Here is a 21,566-nt window from a genome sequence, read left to right on the forward strand (position 1 = left end):
GTTTATTTTTGAGAGAGAGAGAGCACGAGCAGGGAAGGGGCAGAGAGAGAGGGAGACACAGAATCTGAAGCAGGCTCCAGGCTCTGGGCTGTCAGCACAGAGCCCAGCTCAGGGCTCAAACCCATGAACCGTGAGATCATGACCTGAACCAAAGTCGGATGCTTAACTGATTGAGCCACCCAGGTGCCCCCCATATTTCTGTCTTCCTTTTCCTGCAGTTTGAACCTTGATCCCCAACTATATCAATATATTTACTCATTTGGTTAATACTATAATACACACACAATTGCTTCAGAATACTACATTCATACCATTACAAACAAAAACCTACTAAGTTGTGTCAGCTCAGTTCCTCCAAGAAGCAGATGCCACCATAGGATAAGATGTGCAAGAGATTGATTTGGGAAGTGCCTGTAATGGCTAAAGGGGAATAGGGCAGGAAAAGGCAGGAAAATCCTTCAGATTGTGGTGCCATTCTGTGAAAAACAGTGGGAAGGAAGGAGGGTTAGGTAGGCAGAATTTCGGACTGCGGTCCAGTCCGAGAGTCTCATTTGGGACGATTAGGCGTCTCCAAGTAAAGTATACCAGGAATGGCCCAGTATTCCTGCCATGCTGGGCCACTGGCTGAGAGCAGCTCAGGCCAGCATGGCCATGGCCATGGCATTCATGCTACAGTGGATCTGAAGATGAGGCAGCCAGAGACCTTCAGTCAACTGCTCCTGCAGCAGACTGTCCTGAAGGGAGGTCTACTGCAGTAGAGCTTAAGATTTCTTTGAAGTGTTTTTATGTATTAACTGTGTTTAGAAGTTACGTGGACCAGGAAAAAAAAAGTTACTTGGACAACATCCAAGAAAACAGTCATAAAGAAATGATAAGAAATATAGCCAAAGATTTATCTATGAAGACCGTAATCGAAGTACTATTTGTAATAATAAAAACTTGGGAATAACCTAAATGACCAACAACAGAGAAATCGGAAACTAAATGACAGTAGCCCTAATGGGAACTATTAGGATCTTCATTATAAATGAGTGAATGAGGGGCTCCTGGGTGGCTCAGCCGGTTAAGCATCCGACTTGGGCTCAGGTCATGATCTCGTGGTTCATGGGTTCAAGCCCCATGCCAGGCTCTGTGCTGACAGCTCAGACCCTGGAACCTGCTTCAGATTCTGTGTCTCCCTCTCTCTGCCCCTCCCCTGGTCATTCTCTCACTCTCTCTCAAAGAATGAATAAACATTAAAAAAAATAAATGAGGGGCGCCTGGGTGGCTCAGTGGGCTGGACGTCTGACTTCGGCTCAGGTCACGATCTCACAGTTCGTGGGTTCAAGCCCCGCGTCGGGCTCTGTGCTGACAGCTCAGAGCCTGGAGCCTGTTTCAGATTCTGTGTCTCCCTCTCTCTCTGAACCTCCCCCGTTCATGCTCTGTCTCTCTCTGTCTCAAAAATAAATAAACGTTAAAAAAAAAATTTTTTTTTAAAATGAATGAATGTTACTTGGATTAATTTTTTATTTTCTTTGTTGTTATTTTATTTTAAATGCAGTTTGATTCATTTATTTGTATTTTGTTCCTTTCATTCTTGTTAATTTAATTTTGGAATATGTAAAACATTAAGGTTCTAACATCAAATTATATTAAAAATACATTCAAAGTAGTGTTAGTCTTCTACCTCCTATCTTTCCCACCCCATTCTTTCATTTTCCCCTTCCCACACAAATGTTTGTATCCTGCGTGGACCTTTTTGAGTTTTTTTTTAGAAAAAAAAACTTTATAATATATCAGAAATCACTCCATGTGAGTTCATAGAGATCTTCCTAACTTTTTTTTTTAACAACATTGTAGTACTCCATTGTGTGGTTGGACCATAGTTTACCCCACCAATCTCCTATATATGAACATTTAGAATATTTTTCAATATCTTGCAATTGTAAATAATGCCACAATGAATAACTTCGTGCATGTGTATTTTTGTATTTGTTGGGGGTTTATCTTAGGGTAAATTCTTAGGAATGAGATTACCCTTATGTCAAGAGTTAATAAAATATGTCATCATTTTTTAAAGATATCTCCACATTTGTCATCATAGGGGCTGTGTAACTTTACATTCCCACCAGTAATGTATGAGAAGGTCTGTTTCCACACAATTTCACCAACAGTGTACTTGAAGTTTCTTTTATTTATTTTGAGAGAGAGAGAGAGTGCAAGCAAGGGAGGGGCAGAGAGAGAGGGATCCCGAACAGGCTCCTCACTGTCGGTGCAGAGCCCGACACGGGGCTCAAATCAGATCATGACCCCAGCCGAAATCAAGAATTGGACTCTCAACCAACTGAGCCACCCAGGCACCCCATGTACTTTAAGCTGTTGATTTTTGCCAATCTGATAGGTGAGAAATATATCCCAGTACAGTTTTAATTTGCATTTCTTCTGTTGTGAGTTCTGCCCTGGTATTTAAAGGCATGTGTGACCCAGAAGTTGCCATTTAGCAACCTTCACGCTCACTATTGACCAGAACTTAGTCACATGACCTTACCTAGCTGCTAGGGAGGCTGGGAAATGTAGTCCATATTCTGAGATAGTATGTACCCTGCTTAAATTTAGGGGTTCTACTGCTATAGAAGAAGGGAAGAATGGGTATTTAGAATAATTTGCTGCCTCTTCTCAGTAGATGAGATATTTTTCTTTATTTTGAAGGCAGTAAGAATCCAGAGAAGGAATTTTTTTATAGTAGGTTTAATATCTGTGAAAACAATACCTGTCCAATGTAAATGTTCAATAAGATAAACAAACACAAATAATACAGTAATTTGCATGGCCACTGTTTGAACATATTTCAAAATCAGAGAGGGTTTCCAGACTTAAAGCTGTATTACAAAGCTGTAATCGTCAAGACAGTATGGTGCTGGCACAAATCAGAGAGGGTTTATTTGTCTTTTTAATTTTTCCTTCTTTTGAATTATGAAAGTAATACGTATTTATAATAGATTCAAACCAGACAGAAGTGGATGATATAAAAAAGGGAAGTGTTTTTACTGCAGTCTCTTGCCCCAGAATAACTAAAACGTATGTGTGCACATTATTTGTGACTTTTGCTATTAAAATCAAAGCCACAGTGAATCGTCTTACACATATCTTTGCATGCTTTTCATTAGTCATTCTTAGGAAAAATTTCTAGATGTGAAAATATTGGGTAGAAAAAGGTGTACAGATTTTAGGTTTCATTCAAATCTGCCAAACTGCTGCCTCCAAAAGCCACACCAATGCCTACTCCCTGTGATAGTGCATGCAAAATCCTGTTTCAGGATGGATTTGGGGATGATGGGTGGGGCATCTTTGGAGCTGGGTTCTCTGAATAACGTGGACCTGCTTCAACAGGTCCTGGCAGGATCTGTGATGCCACAGAATGTTTTGTGCCTTTGAAGTTCCTTCTCCATGTCTTAAACACCTGTGCCATTATGGTGGCTTACCCAGTGACCCAGGGGCTGCACCCTGACTCCACATTGCAGGACAGAAGCTGCTGAGTGCTGAAGAGGAGCTTTTGAGAGAGAGTCATGACCTTGGATTCTAGTGCCGTATCAGCCACTAGCCCGGGACTAGGCACTTCCCCTCCCTGAGCCCCTTACTTGTAATAAGGGGGTTGGACTGGGTGCTCTTATTCCGTCCACCCCCACGGCAGTGACTCTGATATAGTGACTGGTATTTTCTTCAAAATACCGGACAAGGTCATTGCCAGATTATGTCTGTTGGAGCTACTTCTTGACTATTTTGATGTCATGGTCTGTCTTTTCTGGTCAAAGGCTAGAGGAGACAGAAGTCACTAGAGGTTTGAATTAATTATGCACAGCAGAGAGCAGTCAGAGCCACCAGAGACCAGGGATGAAGTGCTATAGGAATTGAAAACAGGAGATCAGTCTTCCAGCCTGCTTCTGCAATGCTAAGCCACATGGTAGATTCTGACTACATCTGTGCCCAAACACTCCACATGCTCTTATCTCAGTCCCTGGGCCAACTCAAGGACTTGGCTCCAGAGATGTTTCTCCTCTCCTACATCATTAACTCCTCGCTCTCTACTGAATCATTTGGTTGCATGTGCATGCACACACATACATACACACACCCACTCTCTCTCTCTGACACAACCCCATATCCTGTGTCTGCTACTACCTTATTTCTCTGCATCCCCAGAGGGTTGTTTGTAATAGATATTTTCGCCTATTTACTTCCCATTTTATTTCCAACCCATCTAGATTAGACTTTGGGCCCCACCACTCTGTTTATTTGTTCTTTCACCCAACAAATAGTTATTGAGTACCTACTATGAGCTAACAATGTTCTCCTTTTGAGATACAGCATATACCCATTCAGGGAGGGTAAGCTCCCTTGTGGAGCTTATGTGGAGGAGGGGAGATGCACAGGGAGATAGAGAAGACAAAAATGTAAATTGCTTTTCTATGGGATATTGAAGCTGTGGAGAAAAATAAAACAGGAAAGAAGATGGATGGTGTATTTGGTAGAGCGGGTGTTGAGTTTAAAGAGGGAAGAAAGTGCTTACCGAGAAAGTGACATTGGAAGGAGGTAAGGGAGCAAGGCTTGCAGGTTTGAGGGGGAAGAAGGGATGGCCAAGCCAAAGCCCAAGCAGGGTGTGTGCCTGGGTGTATTAGACAACAGCAGGAGGCCTCTGTGGCTGCAGTGAGGGAGGGAGGGGGAGTCGTGTGAGGTGAAAATGGAATTGGGGGTGGATCTTGTATCAGAGAAGGGACAGATTGCCTCTCTCTGGGAGTGGGAGAAGGCTTGATAGGCCAAGGTGGCATCTCATTGCCATCTGGAAGGACAAACAGGAGTTCCTGTGATGGAGTTTGCATACTTAGACACTGTCAGTAGTTTGAGGTAGGTGAAGCCCAGAACCCTCCTGGAGGGAGAGGAGACCAGCTGGGAAAAGAAGGCAGGGAACCAGGAAGGCCCCTGCATGCCTCTGAACAGCTTTTATCGAGGATGCCGGCAGCCCTCATTTTGCTGGATCCATTGGCCACTTCTCGGATCGTATCATACTCAACCCATCAGCAGCTTTGACCTAACAAACCACTCTTGTTTGTTACACATTGTTTCTTGCCTTTTGGACACCTGCTCTCTTGGTTTTTCTTCCATTTCCCTTGCGAGCTGCTCTTGCTACCCATCCTGTGATTCTTACAATGCCCCAGGCTTGTTCCTCTTCAGTGTTTCTAATATGTGCATTAACTGCTCCCATTTAACATGCTGAGTGTCCTCACTCATGCCTTGAGGTGCTAGAGCACCTACCAGGACATGCTGAGAGTCTGTAAAACCTTCCTGCCACGATTAGTCTTAGTCGATTAGTCCGTCACCTGCCTCAAGATGGTAATAAGTGGAGGTGGAAGAGGTGGAGAGGTTGGACAGAGTTGTTAATGTGCTGTGATATTTTCCTTCTGGTCTCCAGTAAAATGAGGTGGACTTCAAGAAAAGTACTAGGAAAAACAGACTCTTAACCATGGAGAGCAAACTGATGGTTACCAGGGTGGGGGGTGGGGCAGGGGTGGGGGTGGGGGGACAAGTGATGCGGATTCAGGAGTGCCCTTGTGATGACCAGCAGGTGATGTATGGAAGTGTTGAATCACTGTAATATACACCTGAAACTAGTAGAACATTGTATGTTAACTAATTGGAATTAAAATAAAAAAAAGCGGGGAGCCTGGGTGGCTCAGTCAGTTGAGTGTCCAACTTTGGCTCAGGTATGATCTCATAGTTTGTGAGTTCAAGACCCACATTGGGCACAGAGCCCGCTTTGGATCCTCCGCTTTTGGATCTCTCTGCTCCTCCCCGCTCACGGTCTCTCAAAAATAAACATTAAAAAAACAAAAACAAAAACAAACTTAAAAGCTACCTGGAGAGCTTACCATTTATGCTCTGGAGTCTGAGGCCACAGAATGATATCTTATTATTTACCAACCGAAGTCTAGAGCCCCAATAATGAGGCCAGAATGGCTCATCTGGAGGCAGAGCAAAGAAAGCTGTACCGGGAAAGGGCTGTCCTGCCCGGAAGGACACGCTTGCCTGGACCTGATGTGGACAAGGGGGAGGGCTCCCCCGAGTCATCATAAGGGTGCCCATCCAGTGAGACTCCTAGGAGCACCCATGTGGCCCCAGCCAAAGGGCTGCCTCACTGAAGCCGAGGCTGAGGGAGAAGAGGCACAGGAGATGTCCAGGGGAGGGATCCCTGCAGAACCCACAAAAGCACCCCAAGAAGGGAGGGCCAGCTCTTGTGCACCTGCTGTCCCAGGGCATGGACAGCAAGACAGCAGGAGTACCAGCCTCTGAAGACTACAGTCTTGCCCCCTAATTTGCCAGCCCCTGGATCCCACCCCAGAAAGGGTCAGAGATTAAGGCACAGGTGAGGAGGAGCTAGAAAATTCACCCCTACCTGCATCCTGTGGGTTTTCTGCACTCCCTCAGGCCTGGGTCAGGGCAGGTTTTAAATTGGATACAAGTTTGAGGGTTTGGGTCTTCAAACCAGGCTGGGCACCCTAAGTCAAACAAAGAGGCTCTACTATCTGAGGGTGTGTGGAATCGCTACAAGAATTGCCTGAGATTTCATCCAGGGGTAGAAAGAGAGCTGACAGATGAAATTTAAAGGGATAGTGAAAGGGGCACCTGGGTGGCTCAGTCGGTTAAGTGTCCGACTGTGGCTCAGGTCATGATCCCACGGTTGGTGAGTTCAAGCCCTGCGTTGGGCTCTATGCTGACAGTTCAGAGCCGGGAGCCTGCTTCAGATTCTGTGTCTCTGTCTCTGCTCCTGCTCTGCTCGTGCTCTGTCTCTCTCGGTCTCTCAAAAATAAATACACGTTAAAAAAATAATAAAGGGATAGTGAAAGAAGTGGGTTTATTAGTAAACCAGTTACATAGGCACCAGCACAGCAGGACTGAAAGCTTGTCCCTGAGCAGCAGGACAGATGAAGACAAAGACACAAAAACCCTGGAGCCAGGGAGGCAGTGCAGCCCAGGCAGTGTGGCCTTGGACTAAGGACAGGTGGATCTGGAAGGGGACCAGCTGGTGGATCTGGAAGGGGACGGTCGTGGTGTCCCTGCTGACGTGGCTGTCAGGAGCAGGATGTAAAGGCTGCTCAGAGTGATGAGAACTCTTGGGGACATCTGTCAGGTGGAGGTAGGAGGTGGGTTTCTCTCCTGGGGTCCTGAATGCTGAGCCCAAAGCTGTGAGCAGTGAGGTTAACCCCCAGTTTCTCTGGGGGAAGGCTCTTAGCTGCTCTGTTACCAAACCAAGTTCGTATGGGCCCCCTGACACGGATGAGGAGTCTCCCCTGGGGATTTCAGGGACATTGGCTCAATGCTGGCTAGAGGCTCAAGGAGAGGTCTGGTGTGGGGTCTGAGAGTTGCTGAAAGGTGGTAGCAGGGTTAACAAAGCCCAGGAAGAAGACAGGACTCATGGGTGCCTCTCCTGGCGGAACTGGCGTCAGCACCCCTTGGACACTCAGACCACTTGGGCTCTGCTCTGAGGGGCATTCGAGGAAGCATGACATGAAGACTGCATGAACACAAGATATGTGTTTTTGTGGTGCCTGTGTGCTGTCTGGGGAAGAGAGAGGTGTCTGTGGGCACCAGCCCCTCCCACCTCCAGGCCTGAAGATGGCGTCGTCCCAGGGAGTTCTTTGCTGGTGGAGCCGTCTGTGGGAACGGCAGCAGAAGCTCTACCTGTAGATGGAACACCTGTCGTGTTGTCTAGGAAGGGCTACGCATGTTGCTTCTTTCAGGGGAGGCTCCCTGTAGAGGGTGACTGTTTTGGGGTGTAGGAGATCTTAGTGGGGAGTGGGGGGGGGATCAGCCTGGCCTTCTGTCTCCTGCCTGGGTTTTCTCTGCACCACGTTCTGCCCCATGACCTCCACCCTCACTGTCTGAGCTCCTGGGCAGTCTACACCATCCGTGGACTGTGAAAGTCACTTCTTGTTTTGGGCTGAGTTTCTTCCTGGCCCTGCTTCTGTTTTGTGGGCTGCGTAGGACAAGTCTGCTCCCTCACTGTCCTGTTCTCCCCAAGTCTCTCTCCAGAGTGATTATCTCCAGCACCTTTGGCCACATTTGACATAGTCCCTTCGCCATTCTCTCCTTTGTCCCTCTGACATGCATGTGCAGAGTGTCCAGCCTTGGGGTTAGGGTCCTCGTGGTTCAGACCACTTAATGAGGCTCAGCCTAATTTGTAGAGAAGTTTTCACCGCTGACATATGCTGACATCCTTGTGCTTCCTACTCTTGCCCTTGCTGAGGATGCTCAGTACTGCTTGTAGCTGAGGCAAGCCCTTGGCTGGGAGTAAGGATAGCTCCCTCACGTCAGCATCTGGCAGCTATGTAGTCCTCTTATAAGATGCGTTACCGTTTCATGCACCACTAAGAAAGTCACTGTCAATCAAATTGTAACGGACAGTGTTTGACTTTCATATCCATTGTAGCTGATCCCTATGGTGGAAAAAATGTGGATTATAGAATAGATGAAATATGGTAATACAACCGGCCTCATGATGTGAGGGCTAATGAGAAATGCACGGCAAGTGCTTAGCACAGTGGGAAGCACGGTAAACACTCAGTAAATGATGCCTGCTTTTATCCACACCCTCCAGCAGCTCACCACTGCCCCCAAGAAGACCGCCGCCCACCTCCCCAGCCGCATGTGCAACCATTTCCTTATGCCTCTGCTCTGCCTGAAAAGGACTTTCCGATGCCTGAGATGTCCCATCCCCAGGGCCCCTCTGGCTCATGGCCTCAGCTGTCACTGCTCTTGAAAGGCCTTCCCTGTCTGTCCCACCTTCTGTGCAGTCTCTCACCTCTTGCAAGGTTTCAATGCAGCAAATACTGCCTGTGTTGTTCGCTGACGCATCTGCTCCCTTCCTTACAAGGTGCCTCTTTGACAACAGGGGCTGAGTTATTTATTTTTGTGTCTCCAGTTCTTAGCACAGGGCTAAGAACATGATGGAGGCCCAAGAAATGTTTGCTTTCTCGTGTTTAAGAATACCTGGATTTGCATAGCGCTTTATAGTTTAGCAGGCTTTAAATAAAGATGATTTCCTCATTCTGTTAACCTGAGCAGATCAGGACAGGTGGCAATGTCCTTATTTCTAAGCTGGAAAAACTGGGCACCTGGTAAAGGATGCACCAGAGTACCTGAGCCTGAGTAGTGACTGAGCTGGAATTAGAGCCTGCTTTGGCCTCGGACCATCTTGGTGGTGACAGGCCCTTGTCTTAGAACAGAGGTGACAAACTGGCAGCCCACTGGTCACATATGGCCTGTGGATGTGCTTTGGCCTATGTTGTTGTTTTTTTTTTTTAATGTAAGTTGCCAACACTTAAAAAATTAGGAAATCCTGGGCACCTGGGTGGCTCAGTCAGTTAAGCATCTGACTCTTGGTGTCAGCTTAGGTCATGATCTCATGGTTCGTGGGATCATGGGATTGAGCTCTGTGTCAGGCTGTGCACTGACAGTGAGGAGCCTGCTTGGGATTCTCTCATCCCTCTCTTTCTGCCCCTCCCTCATGTGCACACATGCCCTCTCTTGCACACTCTCTCTCTCAAAATAAACTTAAAAAATTAGGAAATCCTAATCTGAGCATCTGGCAACTCTATGTTACATACATACCCACATGGGCAGCAGCTGGCAGGGGTTGAGAGGAAGGCACATGCTTCATTCCCAAGTCCCCACCCTCCCCATTATCTGATACCCACATGCCTGGCCGGGGCAGGTACTGAGTCTGCAACATTTGCTTAGAGAAAGACTCCTGCCGGTGAGTCTTTCTCCTGGGGGCTTGAGCTAGGGCATTTGGTTTGGCCTGATTTGTCATCAGTACTAGGGTTGAATAGAACCGCCTGCTGGTTGAACAGCCCCAGTGGGTCTCCAGAGACCGTTTCCTGCAGTTGTTAGTAAGCCCAGGCTTTGGCAGGGCCTTGGCCCTGGTCCTCATCCTGGAGGCAGGGTAGGAAGGAAGTTGTTGAAGCAGCTCCTCTCTCCTCCTCAGGACAAAGGAAATGATGGGGTCAAGGAGCTGGACAGCTTGAAGAGCGATCGACTAAGAACTGTTCAGCTCAATGTCTGCAAAAGTGAGGAAGTGGACAAAGTGGTGGAGATTGTCCGCTCGAGCCTGGAGGACCCTGAGAAAGGTAAGGGGCACCTTGGGGCAGCAGGGGTAGCGCACTAGCCGTCCCAAGGGCACCTTTCCTAAACACTACGCCCCATTTACTTGTGTCCTGCCAAAAGCCTACTTTCCCTGTTGTTTAAGCTCTTCCTCTTGCCCAGTGGGAGGCAGTGGGTTAAATTAAACACACACACGCAATAAGGCAATGCGAAATAAAGCCAGAGGTGGTTTAAAAATCTCTAGAAATGGGGCTCCTGGGTGGCTCAGTTGGTTAAGTGTCCGACTTTGCCTCAGGTCATGATCTCGTGGTTCGTGGGTTCGAGCCCTGTGTCGGGCTCTGTGCTGGCAGCTCAGAGCCTAGAGCTCTGAGTCTGAGTCAGATCCTGTGTCTCCCTCTATCTCTGCTCCTCCCCTGCTTGCGTTCTGTCTCTCTCTCTCTCTCTCTTCCTCAAAGATAAATAGACGTTAAAAATTTTTTTTTTTTTTAAATCTCTAGAAGAGATGAATGGATGAGTGCTGGTTCAGGTCTGTTCAGACAGTGCTCATTGGATGCCCACTCTGGGCCTGGTGCCAGACCAAGTGCTGGGGACACAGAGATGACCAAGGCACAGTTCCTGTCCCCAAGGACCTCACAGTTTATTGGGGGGCTAGCCCAGATGATTTCCAAATCCCCTCTCAGGGAGCAACACACAACAGAAGGACACAGCCCAGTCTTCAGAGGGGTGGGGAGCTGGTTGTTGAAAGCAGATTGTGGTAGAGAGCAGGAGGGCGTTCCAGGAGGAGGGGAGAGCGTGAACGATGGTGAGAAGCACACGGCATGTGCCAGGGGACGAGCCAGGGGACAAGTCTGGTGGAGGCGGGAGCAGGAAATGGGGCTGAGGAGGGAGGTCGTCCAGGGCCTGGGGTCCAGGCAAGGGACCATGGTCACTCTCTTGAGGCCTGTGGGAGCCACTGAAGGGGATTTTCTGAGGGGAATGACCTGGTCAGTCTGGGGACTGTGACGGCAGTGTGGAGGGTGGATTTAAAGGGAGTGCAGGAGTGCTGAACAAGGGCAGTGGGTGTTACGGATGAAGAGGGATCAGATTCGGGAAGGCACAGCTGTCTGGACTTGGTGATGGATGCATGTGGGGATGAGGGAGGGGCATGAGGCCTCTCCTGTCACCTGGTGCCCCCCACTGGAGGAGCAGGTTGAGGGATGGGGAGTGCCCATGGGACACCCTGGGGGAATGTCCGGGTGGAGACCAGATGTCCAGGCCGGGAGGTGAGGCTGGGGTGGGTGCGGATACAGAGGGACTCCTGGGAACATAAGCAGTCAGGGGACGAGAGGGGGAGAGGCAGCTGGCAGAGAAGGTGGGTACTGGGCACTGGAAGCTGAAGGAACAAAAAGTTTGAGGGCCAGTAGCTAATAAGGTCAGATGGTACAGAAAGTTCCTGTAACATAAGGACTTAGCTGTCCTCCCAGTTCGGCTCATGGAGGACCTAAGTGGGAGGAGACACCATTCATGAAGTACACAGCCGTGATGGTGCTGCATTCTGGGCTACTTGCTTCATCTAAGACATTTACCTTTTTTTTTTTTTATGTTTATTTATTTTTGAGAGAGAGAGAGAGAGAGACAGAGCATGAGTTGGGGAGGAGCAGAGAGAGAGGGAGGTACAGAATTGGAAGCAGGCTCCAGGCTCTGAGCTGTCAGCACAGAGCCTGATGCGGGGCTCGAACTCTTGAACTATGAGATCATGACCTGAGCCGAAGCCGGACGTTCAGCCGACTGAGCCACCCAGGCGCCCCTAAGACATTTACCTTTGAGTTTCCTGGTAGACCATGCAGAAAGAGAACCTCATTCAGTTCTCTGCTTTTCCACAGAATGGGGTGGGGGCAGCTCTCCTGAATGGTGACTTCAAGCACTAGTAGGGAGGAGGGGAGGGCACCAGGGCCTGTGCTGGGCCCTGTTGAGCATTTATCAGGCAGGTGGAGATGCTGAGGCCAGCAGCTGCCTCAGAAACTCCTGTGCTGTGTGGCTATCAGAGAAGCTGTTGCTAGGCCTGCCAGCCTGTCCCTGATGTGTCACCTTGTCAGCTCAGTGCTGCCCCCACCCCAAGGCAGGCCATGGCCAGGTCTCTCTGCTTTCTGAGGAGAGGCCTGTGAGTTCCCTCACTCACTGAACATCTGTTTAATAATTAGCAGGCAAAGCCAGGGCTCCTGTCCCATTGAGAAAAGGCAGGATATGAGTCCCACTGGGATGATTATCAGCTTGAGAGGAACAGCCTGCCTCACCCCTCCCCAGTGGTAAATCCTCCTCATGCCCACCTTCCCGGACTGCCAGGATGTTGCCTTCATAAGCGATTAGGCAGGAAAACAGCTGCATTCAGCACCATAAAGCCACTTCATTGCAGCCTGAGGGTTTGTGGTGATTTAAAATGCCCACAGAAAGAAATCATCACTGTAGACCTGAGCACAGAGTGGGGCTGCACCAGAGCTGGGGGCTGCCCAGGATCCTGATCTTTGTCCCCTGCCACCGGGGCAGGACAGTTTCGGTTCCCTGTATTAGTCTGGCCCTTTAGCTTAACAGGCAAGGCAGGGTAGACCCGGAGCCACATTGAGCTCAAAGCCTAGTACCGCCTCGATGCGTAAACTTTTCCCTACTGCATTTTCCCTCATGATGCATTTCAGTGAGGGCTGATAAACCACACCATTACCTTACTTAACCAATACTGCCTTTTCTGGAAAAAGATTTGAAGATTTTTCGGTCTGAAAAAGGTAATAAATCTGTCAGACATGTGGTTGTCCAGGTCTCTCTCTCTCTCTCTCTCTCTCCCTACTTCCCCCTCCACCTCTCTTCCTTCCCTGTGGCCCCCACCCCCACCCCAAGGGCCGGTTTTTTCCTGGTAAAGCCGCTGCAGTTCTCCCCTTCTCCAGGCAATGTTGTCCTTGAGCTCCAGGTGGCGCCCTCTGGGGCTTTCAGATCAGCCTGCGGTTCCTAAGTGGGTGGCTGCTTCCAACTCACCACCCAGACAGGATCCTAACCGGGACAAGTGGAGCGTACATTTTGATGAGGAGTTTGGTGCCCTTCACGTTGGCTCCGTGGAACAGTATCTGTCAAAGCCACGGGAGCCAGGCTCAGGGGGGTGAGATGAAGGGGATTGTGTGATCAGGGCAGGTGAGCCATCTGCCAGCAGAACTCTTGAGTGACTGGATGGACACCTGGAGCCTGTAACCAGCACTGCCCACCTGCACCCCAGGGAAAGGCTAAGTCAGTGAGCCAACCGGCAGGCCTGATCTTGCAACCATCACTTAACCTCACAGTCCATAGATACTTATTGAGTACCTGCCGTATGCTTGGTAGTGTGCTGAGCACCAGTAAGGGTTTGACCTGGCAGGAGGAGTTTGTGGTGCGACACCAGCCAAGCGTAAGTTGGTGGCTTCACGGCAGGACCTATTTGGAACAGTTACAGCACCGGGGACATTATGCCGCAGATAGGGAAGACCCTGTCCTCCATCTGGGACTCCCTCAGTCTGGGAGTGAGAAGACTGGAGTTATTGTGGGCTTCATCTCTTATTTGGAAGTGTGACCTTAGGCTTGTATGTTCCTCTGTGTGGGCCTCAGCTTGCCCATCTGTGAAGTGGGAGAAGTGCCTGTGAGTGATCCAGTGCTCACACCTAGATCTGACTGCCGCAGCACCATGGGCAGAAAGTCAGCAAAAGCTGCTCTCATCTCCGGCTGAGGGACGGGGCCCTGAGCAGAGCCAGGGAGCAGCAGGGCGGGGTGGAGCATGAGGCAGGAGCATAGGTGGCTCAGGCTTCCAGAGGGCAGAACAAGAAGCCTGGCAAAGGAGGCCTCACATACCCCCTCTGGAAGGGAATTATCAGAGGGGGAAGTGACTGATAGAGGACAGTCTGGCTGACTGGCCTATCAGGATGGAGGTGGAGGACAAAGGCTGTGACAAGGAGACCTGGGAGAGTCTTCTCCAATGATACTGGAGGGAGGCCACCAGGACCCAGAGTAACGCTGTGGAAAGAGGAAAGAAGACACCGATTCTGTGACAGCAGAGGAAGCCAACAGCAGCGTAGAGTTGAGCATGAGGGCTGTGTTTTCTATCCTGTCTACCTGTTAGCTGGGTGACATTGAGCAGGGCACTTAACCTCCCTGAGCCTCAATTGCCTCATCCAGACCTGGGACAACTTAGTATCTGAATGAATGCATGCAAAGTGCTTATTCAGGGGCTGGCAGCTGTCCTTTTGATCTTGATCAATAGTATCAACTGATCAGTAATATCAACTGATACTCTTGATCAGTACTCATAGATGGGGGAAGAAGTGAGGAACCAGATGAAAGTGAGGCTGTTAGCAAAGAGGAGGTGCGGGCTGGAGCAGCTGGAGAGTGACGTGTTGCTGTGGGTCGGGGGTGCTGGGGCCGTGGGGAGCATTGAGGTGAAAGTGCCCATCAGGAGGAGGAGACCGGGGTTAGGAGAGAGCCATGAGTGCAAGGGGTACATGGGAACCCTTGACGCAGAGGTGGTGATGTGACGGGGCTGTCGCAGGAAAACAGCAGGAATGTTCACTGTGAGTGGGTTTGGAATGTTGGCTGAGGACTCCAGAGAGCTCCTAGGTCCACAAACTGTTACTGCTTATCAAGTCAGCAGAGCTGTAATCCAGGAGAAATGTGCTTCCACAGGTCAAGTTCAATTACACTTTTTTGGATATCAGTGTCAGATGTAATTAGTTTTTAGTTGGGAAAAAAAAAATCCTTGTATGCATTTTAAGTGTGATACTGTCCTGTGTGAATCAAACACAAAGCAGCTGGAAATTTCCATGAACATAAAGAAGACGAGGCTGCCTGAGCACCAGGTGTAATTTGAGAGAAGGTGGTGTAGGACAGGACATTGGTGGACACCTGTATTTAGGGGGCAGGTAGAAGAAGGGTGTCAGGGAGGATGGAGGAGTGCTTGGGTATCATTAATGCCAAGGGAGGAGTGAATGTCAGGCACCGTGAGTCGTGCTCATACTGTGGGAGGTTGAGGGGAGTGAAGATGGGAGGGAGGGATGAGGGGGGACGGTGACATCCTCAGCAGGTAGCACCGCAGACACCATGGAGCAGCAGCAGGGCTGGGGCCCAGGGGAGCAGAGAAATGGGCCGTGGAGGGAAGGAGAGCAGACAGCGGTGTGAGGAGGTAGCATGGTTAAGAGAAGGTTCTTTAGAGTGTTGAGACATGGTATTTGTAGACATGCACTCATCTGACAAACATTTATTGAGCATCTAATGGGTATAAAGCTGAAGGGAGGGGGTCAGGGGCAAGGGAAGGGTTGAGGTTGCATAAAAAAGGGACAAGGAGTGATGGCTTATGGTTTGGAAGGTGGAGGGTGAAGTGTCAGCCTTGTCAGGTGGCGGGAGGCCTCCTGCCCTTCCTGGGAAGAAGAGAGGGGTGAAGACTTCCCGGGGAGGTCTGCAGGATGGGGGTTGTAGTGGCTGCGTCACTGCGAGGTCACTGGTGAGACCTGAGAGCCTGAGGCGTCAGCTCAGCCACTGTGGGGAGTGGGAGTGAGAGCTTCATGAGCACTTTGTTAACCAGCAATTTCCTCTCTTAATAAATGTCCTTAATTCTCTGTAATTGAAGGAGAAGGCACCAGAGGTCAGCTGAAGCTTTAATTTGGGTAACACGGAAGAAAAGCAGCGAGAGACCAATCACTCTGTCATTTACAGAAACTCATTTCCATGATTAACTTGGAAAGTGAAGCAGGGCCAGGGTTCCCACAGGCAGCAGGAGGACAGGCCCTGGAGGACAGCTCTGCCCTGAGGCTCCAGCCCATCCAGCCCTGGCCCCCCAAAAACAGAACTCAGAGGGCCCTGCAAATCAAGGCCGCCTCCTCGGTGCCACTTTCCCCAGTTCAGCTCTGCCTCTGACTTCTGGGGCACCCTGAAGCCAGTCCCTTCTCCTCGGGGCCTCTGCTTCCCTGGCTGTAAAAGTAGTCGTCAGAGCTCCAAGGATCCTTCCAGCACCAGTGTTCACTGAGTCTACAGAAACCAGCTCTCCCCTCGCTGGTCTTGCAGGAACAGTCAACCCAAGTGTACTCAGAGTGTACGTTTGCCCCAATTCCGTACTCCATCTGGGACCACACAAGGCTGAGGGGGGTTCTCTACCCGCAAAGGCCAGGTGTATGTATACACTGGGGCTTACCAGTGGTAACCGGCAAATAGTGCGTGGTTCACAGAAGGGAGATCAGAGAATGCAGTAATGATCAGAAGGGTCTCAGGGTGGAGTAGGACTGGGGCTCAGCCTGAGGTCAAGCCTTAGCTGAGCCTCTCACTGTTATGTGACCTTGGAGGCTGGGTCCCTCCCTTGACCTCCAGAGAAGGCTTGACCTGGAAGACTCCTGTGGTTCTCCTGGCTTCCAGCAGGAGGGTGAATTCAGGTGAAGTTGCAGAGGCAGGGATGAATACTCAGTGCGGGGTGCAGGGTGCGAGGACGTGACTGCACAGAGCAGAGTGGAAACGAGTTAGCCGATGTGGGACTCAGGACTGAGGGCACCTGGCAGCGCTGGGTCATGGTGGGGCCCAGAGAGTCAATGCAGGTAGAAGCAAGATGGTGATTGGACCTTTTAGACTTAAGGGAGCGTCACAGCCAGCACTTTCATCCTCTTGGTCTCCTGTTATTCTTGGTGAGTCTAGAAAGTGTCCCAAGAGCCTTGGATAGGAAGTGGCAAGTCTGGGGGGAAAGGGACAAGAGCAGGGAGGGGGATGGGCTGCAGGCTGATGGGTGAGGTCTGAGGCCAAGGCTAGGTGGTGACTGCAGTTCTGTCCCATCCTGTCTAGGCATGTGGGGCCTGGTCAACAACGCGGGCATCTCGACTTTCGGAGAGGTGGAGTTCACCAGCATGGAGACCTACAAGGAGGTGGCAGAAGTGAACCTCTGGGGCACGGTGCGGATGACAAAATCCTTTCTGCCCCTCATCCGAAGGGCCAAAGGTGAGTTGGAAAGGGATCTTCCTCTTGCCCCACCTTTTCTTCTTTGCTTAGTATGGAACTTGGTCTCAGCAGATCCAGCATCCGTTCCCCGGTGAGGCTGAGCACCTGACTCTCAGGGGCTGTGCAGGTCTTGTGGATGGTGGTAAGTGGAGGTGCCATGGCCAGGCAGATGGAAAGGGATATGTGATTCTCAGGAAGAAGGGCCGCTAAGAGGTCAGCAGTCTCAAAGGCTGAAAAATTAACAGCAATAATCCCACTCTCGGGACCTATCTAGAGAAATAACCACCCTTGTGCACAGAGCTGTGTGTGCACAGCAACTATCAACAGAGGTGTGGTTAAGTAAATTTTGGTATATCCGTTCTATGAGTTACTGTGCCACAGTTAAAAAATAAGATGATTGTGGTTGTAAGTAAAATACAGTAATAGTAACAGTGAGGATTAGAAATCTGGAACCAGACAAAACACTCAAACCGTGTCAGTTGGTTAGGAAGTGACTGATTCAGATTTTCTCCCTAGATAGCAAACAATAATGGAAAAAAGGGCACAATCCATACGGTCTATCCCAAAGTTTCGGCAGTGATAGGATGAACCCAGAGAGCAGCTGTAGGATTTTAGAAGAAAACCCCAACCCTCCAGTGACTTCCAGCTTAGAAGTTTCTGAAAGTTGCCCTCCCCACAGTGTCCAGGATGAGGCTGTGCCTTAACTTGCTGAGTGCACACCCAGGGCAAGCAGGTCCCAGGTCTGCTTGGGCTTACTTGGATCAGCTCCACCTGTATCCCACTACCCAAGGCTGGGTCTGTGGGAAAGCCTCTTGAGGTCGCCACTCTCTTCCGGTGCCGGAGACCCTGTCCACATGGCCTAGCCCTGAAATCAGGTGCAGAACCCTGGCCCTGCCTGCTTGCAGCTGGAGCCCTGGCAGGTGGTAGAAATTTGCCTATTCTGTGTGCCCTGCTCGTATGCAGCCTGCTCTTTGCTCTTCCCGTGTCCTGCCCGGCACCATCAGCTGCCTGGGAAATATCAGGGAGGTTCATCCTGACATGTGGGTCTGAGCTGACTATAAACGAGAAGGTCCCTTGACCCTGGGTGGTTCAGAAGTCCAGGCCCCAGCCTGACAGGCAGCAAAACAGGTGTAAGGGCCAGGAAGCCAGTTGCAGCCAGGCCTCTGGAAACATGCAGGGCCCCTGGCCCTCTGCCCCACCAGGCAGTGCCTCCTGAGCAGGTGTTTGCCGTCTCCCTCTGTAGGTCGCATTGTCAACATCAGCAGCATGCTGGGCCGCATGGCCAACCCAGCCCGCTCCCCATATTGCATCACCAAGTTCGGGGTGGAGGCTTTCTCTGACTGCCTGCGCTACGAGATGTACCCGCTGGGCGTGAAGGTCAGTGTGGTGGAGCCTGGCAACTTCATTGCTGCCACCAGCCTCTATAGCCCTGAGCGGATCCAGGCCATTGCCAATAAGATGTGGGAAGAACTGCCTGAGGTGGTGCGCAAGGACTATGGCAGGAAGTACTTTGATGAGAAGATCGCCAAGATGGAGACCTACTGTAACAGTGGCTCCACAGACACATCCCCTGTCATCAAGGCCGTCACCCACGCTCTGACCTCTGCCACGCCCTACACTCGCTACCACCCCATGGACTACTACTGGTGGCTTCGAATGCAGATCATGACCCACTTGCCCGGAGCGGTCTCCGACAGGATCTACATACACTGAAGAGTTTCCCACTGGCCTCTGTTGGGGAGCCCTGGTGGGAGGGAAGGAGGGAGGGGGGGAAGGGAGGGAGGATCTTGACTACCTACTTGTGCATTATCTACACACAGTCTCAGGAGGACCTACCACCCGTTTTAGCATTAGCCAGAGGGGACAGCCCAGACCTACTTGTGCGCACAACGAGTGGTCTGGGCCTTTGCAGTCATGGTATGGAGTGGTGTGCAGGGCCCCCAAACCTCAGGGCAAACACGGTACATCCAACTCTCTGGAGCTGATTTCATACAAAGCGTTTGGGAAGACATGTGTATATTAAAAACAGATTTATTATCAATTCTTCACATCTTAAAGCCAAAACATCAGTTCAAAAATGTATCTCATTTGATTCTTAAACCAGCCTGATGGGTAGAAAGGACAGATATTCTTTCCTTTGGTACATGAATTTGCGGCCCAAAGAGGATACATGAGCAACCTATTTATTGCCTATAAATGGTCCGGGTCGTGTGCTCCTGCCACTGCTGTAGAATCGCCTCATGTTTTGTGTTCCAGGGCTGCTCTGAATCCAGCTACCTGAGAATCCTGTGATGAGCTCTGTATCCTCACCTGAGCACCCCTTTGCATGTCCATGGTGCCTCTGTGTGTGACCCAAAGCCAGCAATTCGAAGGGGTGGGGACATTCTGGAAATTTCCATTTGTGATTTCTCCAACCTCTCTTAGGACTTGTGTAGAGGTGCTTGTTGGCTAAGAGGTTGGTTTGTTTCTGGTTTGAGTCTGCTTAGTTTTGCCTGGGGTGCGACCATGGTGATGGGGCATCCTTGGCAGGAACCGTGCGTGGTACATAAGCTTGCACCAGGGGTAGGTCCAGGCTCCCTGCCTGTCTCATGTAGTACGTGTATACACACATACACACAGAGTAGCCTTCACACACACAGACACACACAAACTCAGGGTGGCCTTTACTGATGGCTTGCTTTCCTGCTATGGCCTTATTTCTAATCAAAAGCCAGGTCACTGATAGGCAGAGTGTATTATCACTTCTTGGGTTTAGGTTTGCAAGTCGCTATCCCTGCAATTGTCCAGAGCCTGGATGTTTGGATCAAAACCAGGCCCCACAGGCCCCACTCTCTCCTCCAGGTGGCTGCCCCCCCCCCCCATCCCCCCATGGTAGAGTCCTGAGCGCCAGCCCTTCAAATCAAACCGGCACTTCCGCCTCTCCCTGGAATGGCTAGGACGGCCGCTAGAGGGCGTTCTGCCTCTTCTCCAGCCCCTGTGGCCTCTTCTCTGGACTTGGGTGCTTCCACCCATGCCTGAGGTCTCAGAGGGTTCCAGATCCCCACCTCCCAGACAATCTGGACACAAAAACGCAAGACCCTTTTAGAAACAGCACTCCTGCTCAATAGCTGTCTGGCTTAAAGGCGGAGCCTAGCACCAGGAGAAGGCAGAACAGCTGTGCAGCTGGGCCTGGCCTCTGGCGGGGCTCAGGCAGTGCCAAGGAATAGGGGGTTGGACAAGGAGGAAATTCAGCCTGCCTTTTGGGCCTTGGTCCCCTCTGTCTTTAATCAGAGATGCCCTACCCAGCCACCTGTCAGCAGGGGGAGGCCTGAAAGGGCCTGTGGGGATGATGGGGTGGGCAGGCAGGGCTGAAGCCTTTTAGAGACCAGAGGTGGACTTTTGATGGCCATCACATCCTTTTAAATCACAGAGCTTACCTTTCAGGATCGCATTTCTACATCTTGGGAGATTTTGTTTTTGTGCTCAAATTTATGAAAGAGAGATGGACATGACACTTGGAGTTACATGTGTACATGGGCACCCAGGAACCAGAGGGAAGGGGAAGCGGTCGGGATCAGCAGTCACCTGAGCACTGGACAAGCCATATCTTCATCAGCTGGGGTCTCCAGGAGTAATACAGGACTGCTAGACTGGCCTCCAGGCTTCCCAGAGTTTTTATTTTTACCCCAGTGATTGAAAAGCGCAGACACCTTCTTTCCAGATGATCTCAATGGTAATGAAAACCTCACAATTACCTTTCACCCTGGCAGCCTTGAGCCTCCTTGGGTGCGCGTCTCGTCCTCATCCTTACAAGAGACAGCTGAGTGGGCAGAACAGAGGTGGTTGTTCCCATTTTACAGATGATATAACTCAGACCCAAAGAGGGAAAGTGACTCACCCAGTGTCACAGTGGATCTGAATGTCTCCTGAGTGGTGCTGTTCACCATCACCTCGCCCCAACAGCCCTGGGAACTAAGCAGATCAGGGTCCCCTGGCACCTAGACCCTCACTGCTTGTCTGTCAGCAGAGAGCTGCCCCTTCTTGGGAGTGGTGACGGGAGGGAGGAGGCTCCAGTTCTGCTGGGTACAAATGGCATCCACTCTCTAGGGTACTCTCCTTGATGGCCGGAGCTGGGTGAGAGCTTTTTGCAAGATGCTTCTGACAAGGTGCACTTAACATTCTACTTGGGACCAAGAAGCTTATGAGCAGGTGATGGGCCAGCCTGGCCCTGCCTGCTGCCAGCTGCTGGGATGGTGTCCCTGTTGTCCTTGGGGGGGGGGGGGCGGTCTGCCCCCGCCACAGGGGGGGACTCCCCACCTGTGAGGCCTGTTCACTTCCTGCATTTCAAATAGAGCCTGGCTCTGCAAAGCTATGTGAAGCCCGTCTGGTGCAGGTGCAGACATGAGCAAGCAGAGGCTCCCTTGCTTGGGTGGCACCAGGCTCAGGCTGCCAGATAACCACCGGGCAGAGCTGTGCAGTGCTGGGTGCTTTCC

At 50.5% G+C, this 21,566-nt stretch overlaps 1 protein-coding gene across 6 annotated transcripts in view; it reads left to right on the forward strand.

The window, feature by feature from the left end:
• BDH1 (3-hydroxybutyrate dehydrogenase 1) overlaps positions 1 to 19,135 on the forward strand; it is a 39,761-nt gene extending 20,626 nt beyond the window's left edge. For all 6 annotated transcript variants that reach the window (XM_047875682.1, XM_047875681.1, XM_047875686.1 and 3 more), the window contains exons 5-7: positions 10,019 to 10,160; positions 16,942 to 17,094; positions 18,338 to 19,135. In XM_047875682.1, the coding sequence (XP_047731638.1) occupies positions 10,019 to 10,160; positions 16,942 to 17,094; positions 18,338 to 18,807 (765 nt within the window). In that variant the 3' untranslated portion in view covers positions 18,808 to 19,135. The remainder of the gene's footprint in view (positions 1 to 10,018; positions 10,161 to 16,941; positions 17,095 to 18,337) is intronic.
• Positions 19,136 to 21,566: the final 2,431 nt, after the last annotated feature.

The sequence above is a fragment of the Prionailurus viverrinus genome, chromosome C2 (assembly GCF_022837055.1).
Source record: "Prionailurus viverrinus isolate Anna chromosome C2, UM_Priviv_1.0, whole genome shotgun sequence".
Classification (NCBI taxonomy): domain Eukaryota; kingdom Metazoa; phylum Chordata; class Mammalia; order Carnivora; family Felidae; genus Prionailurus; species Prionailurus viverrinus.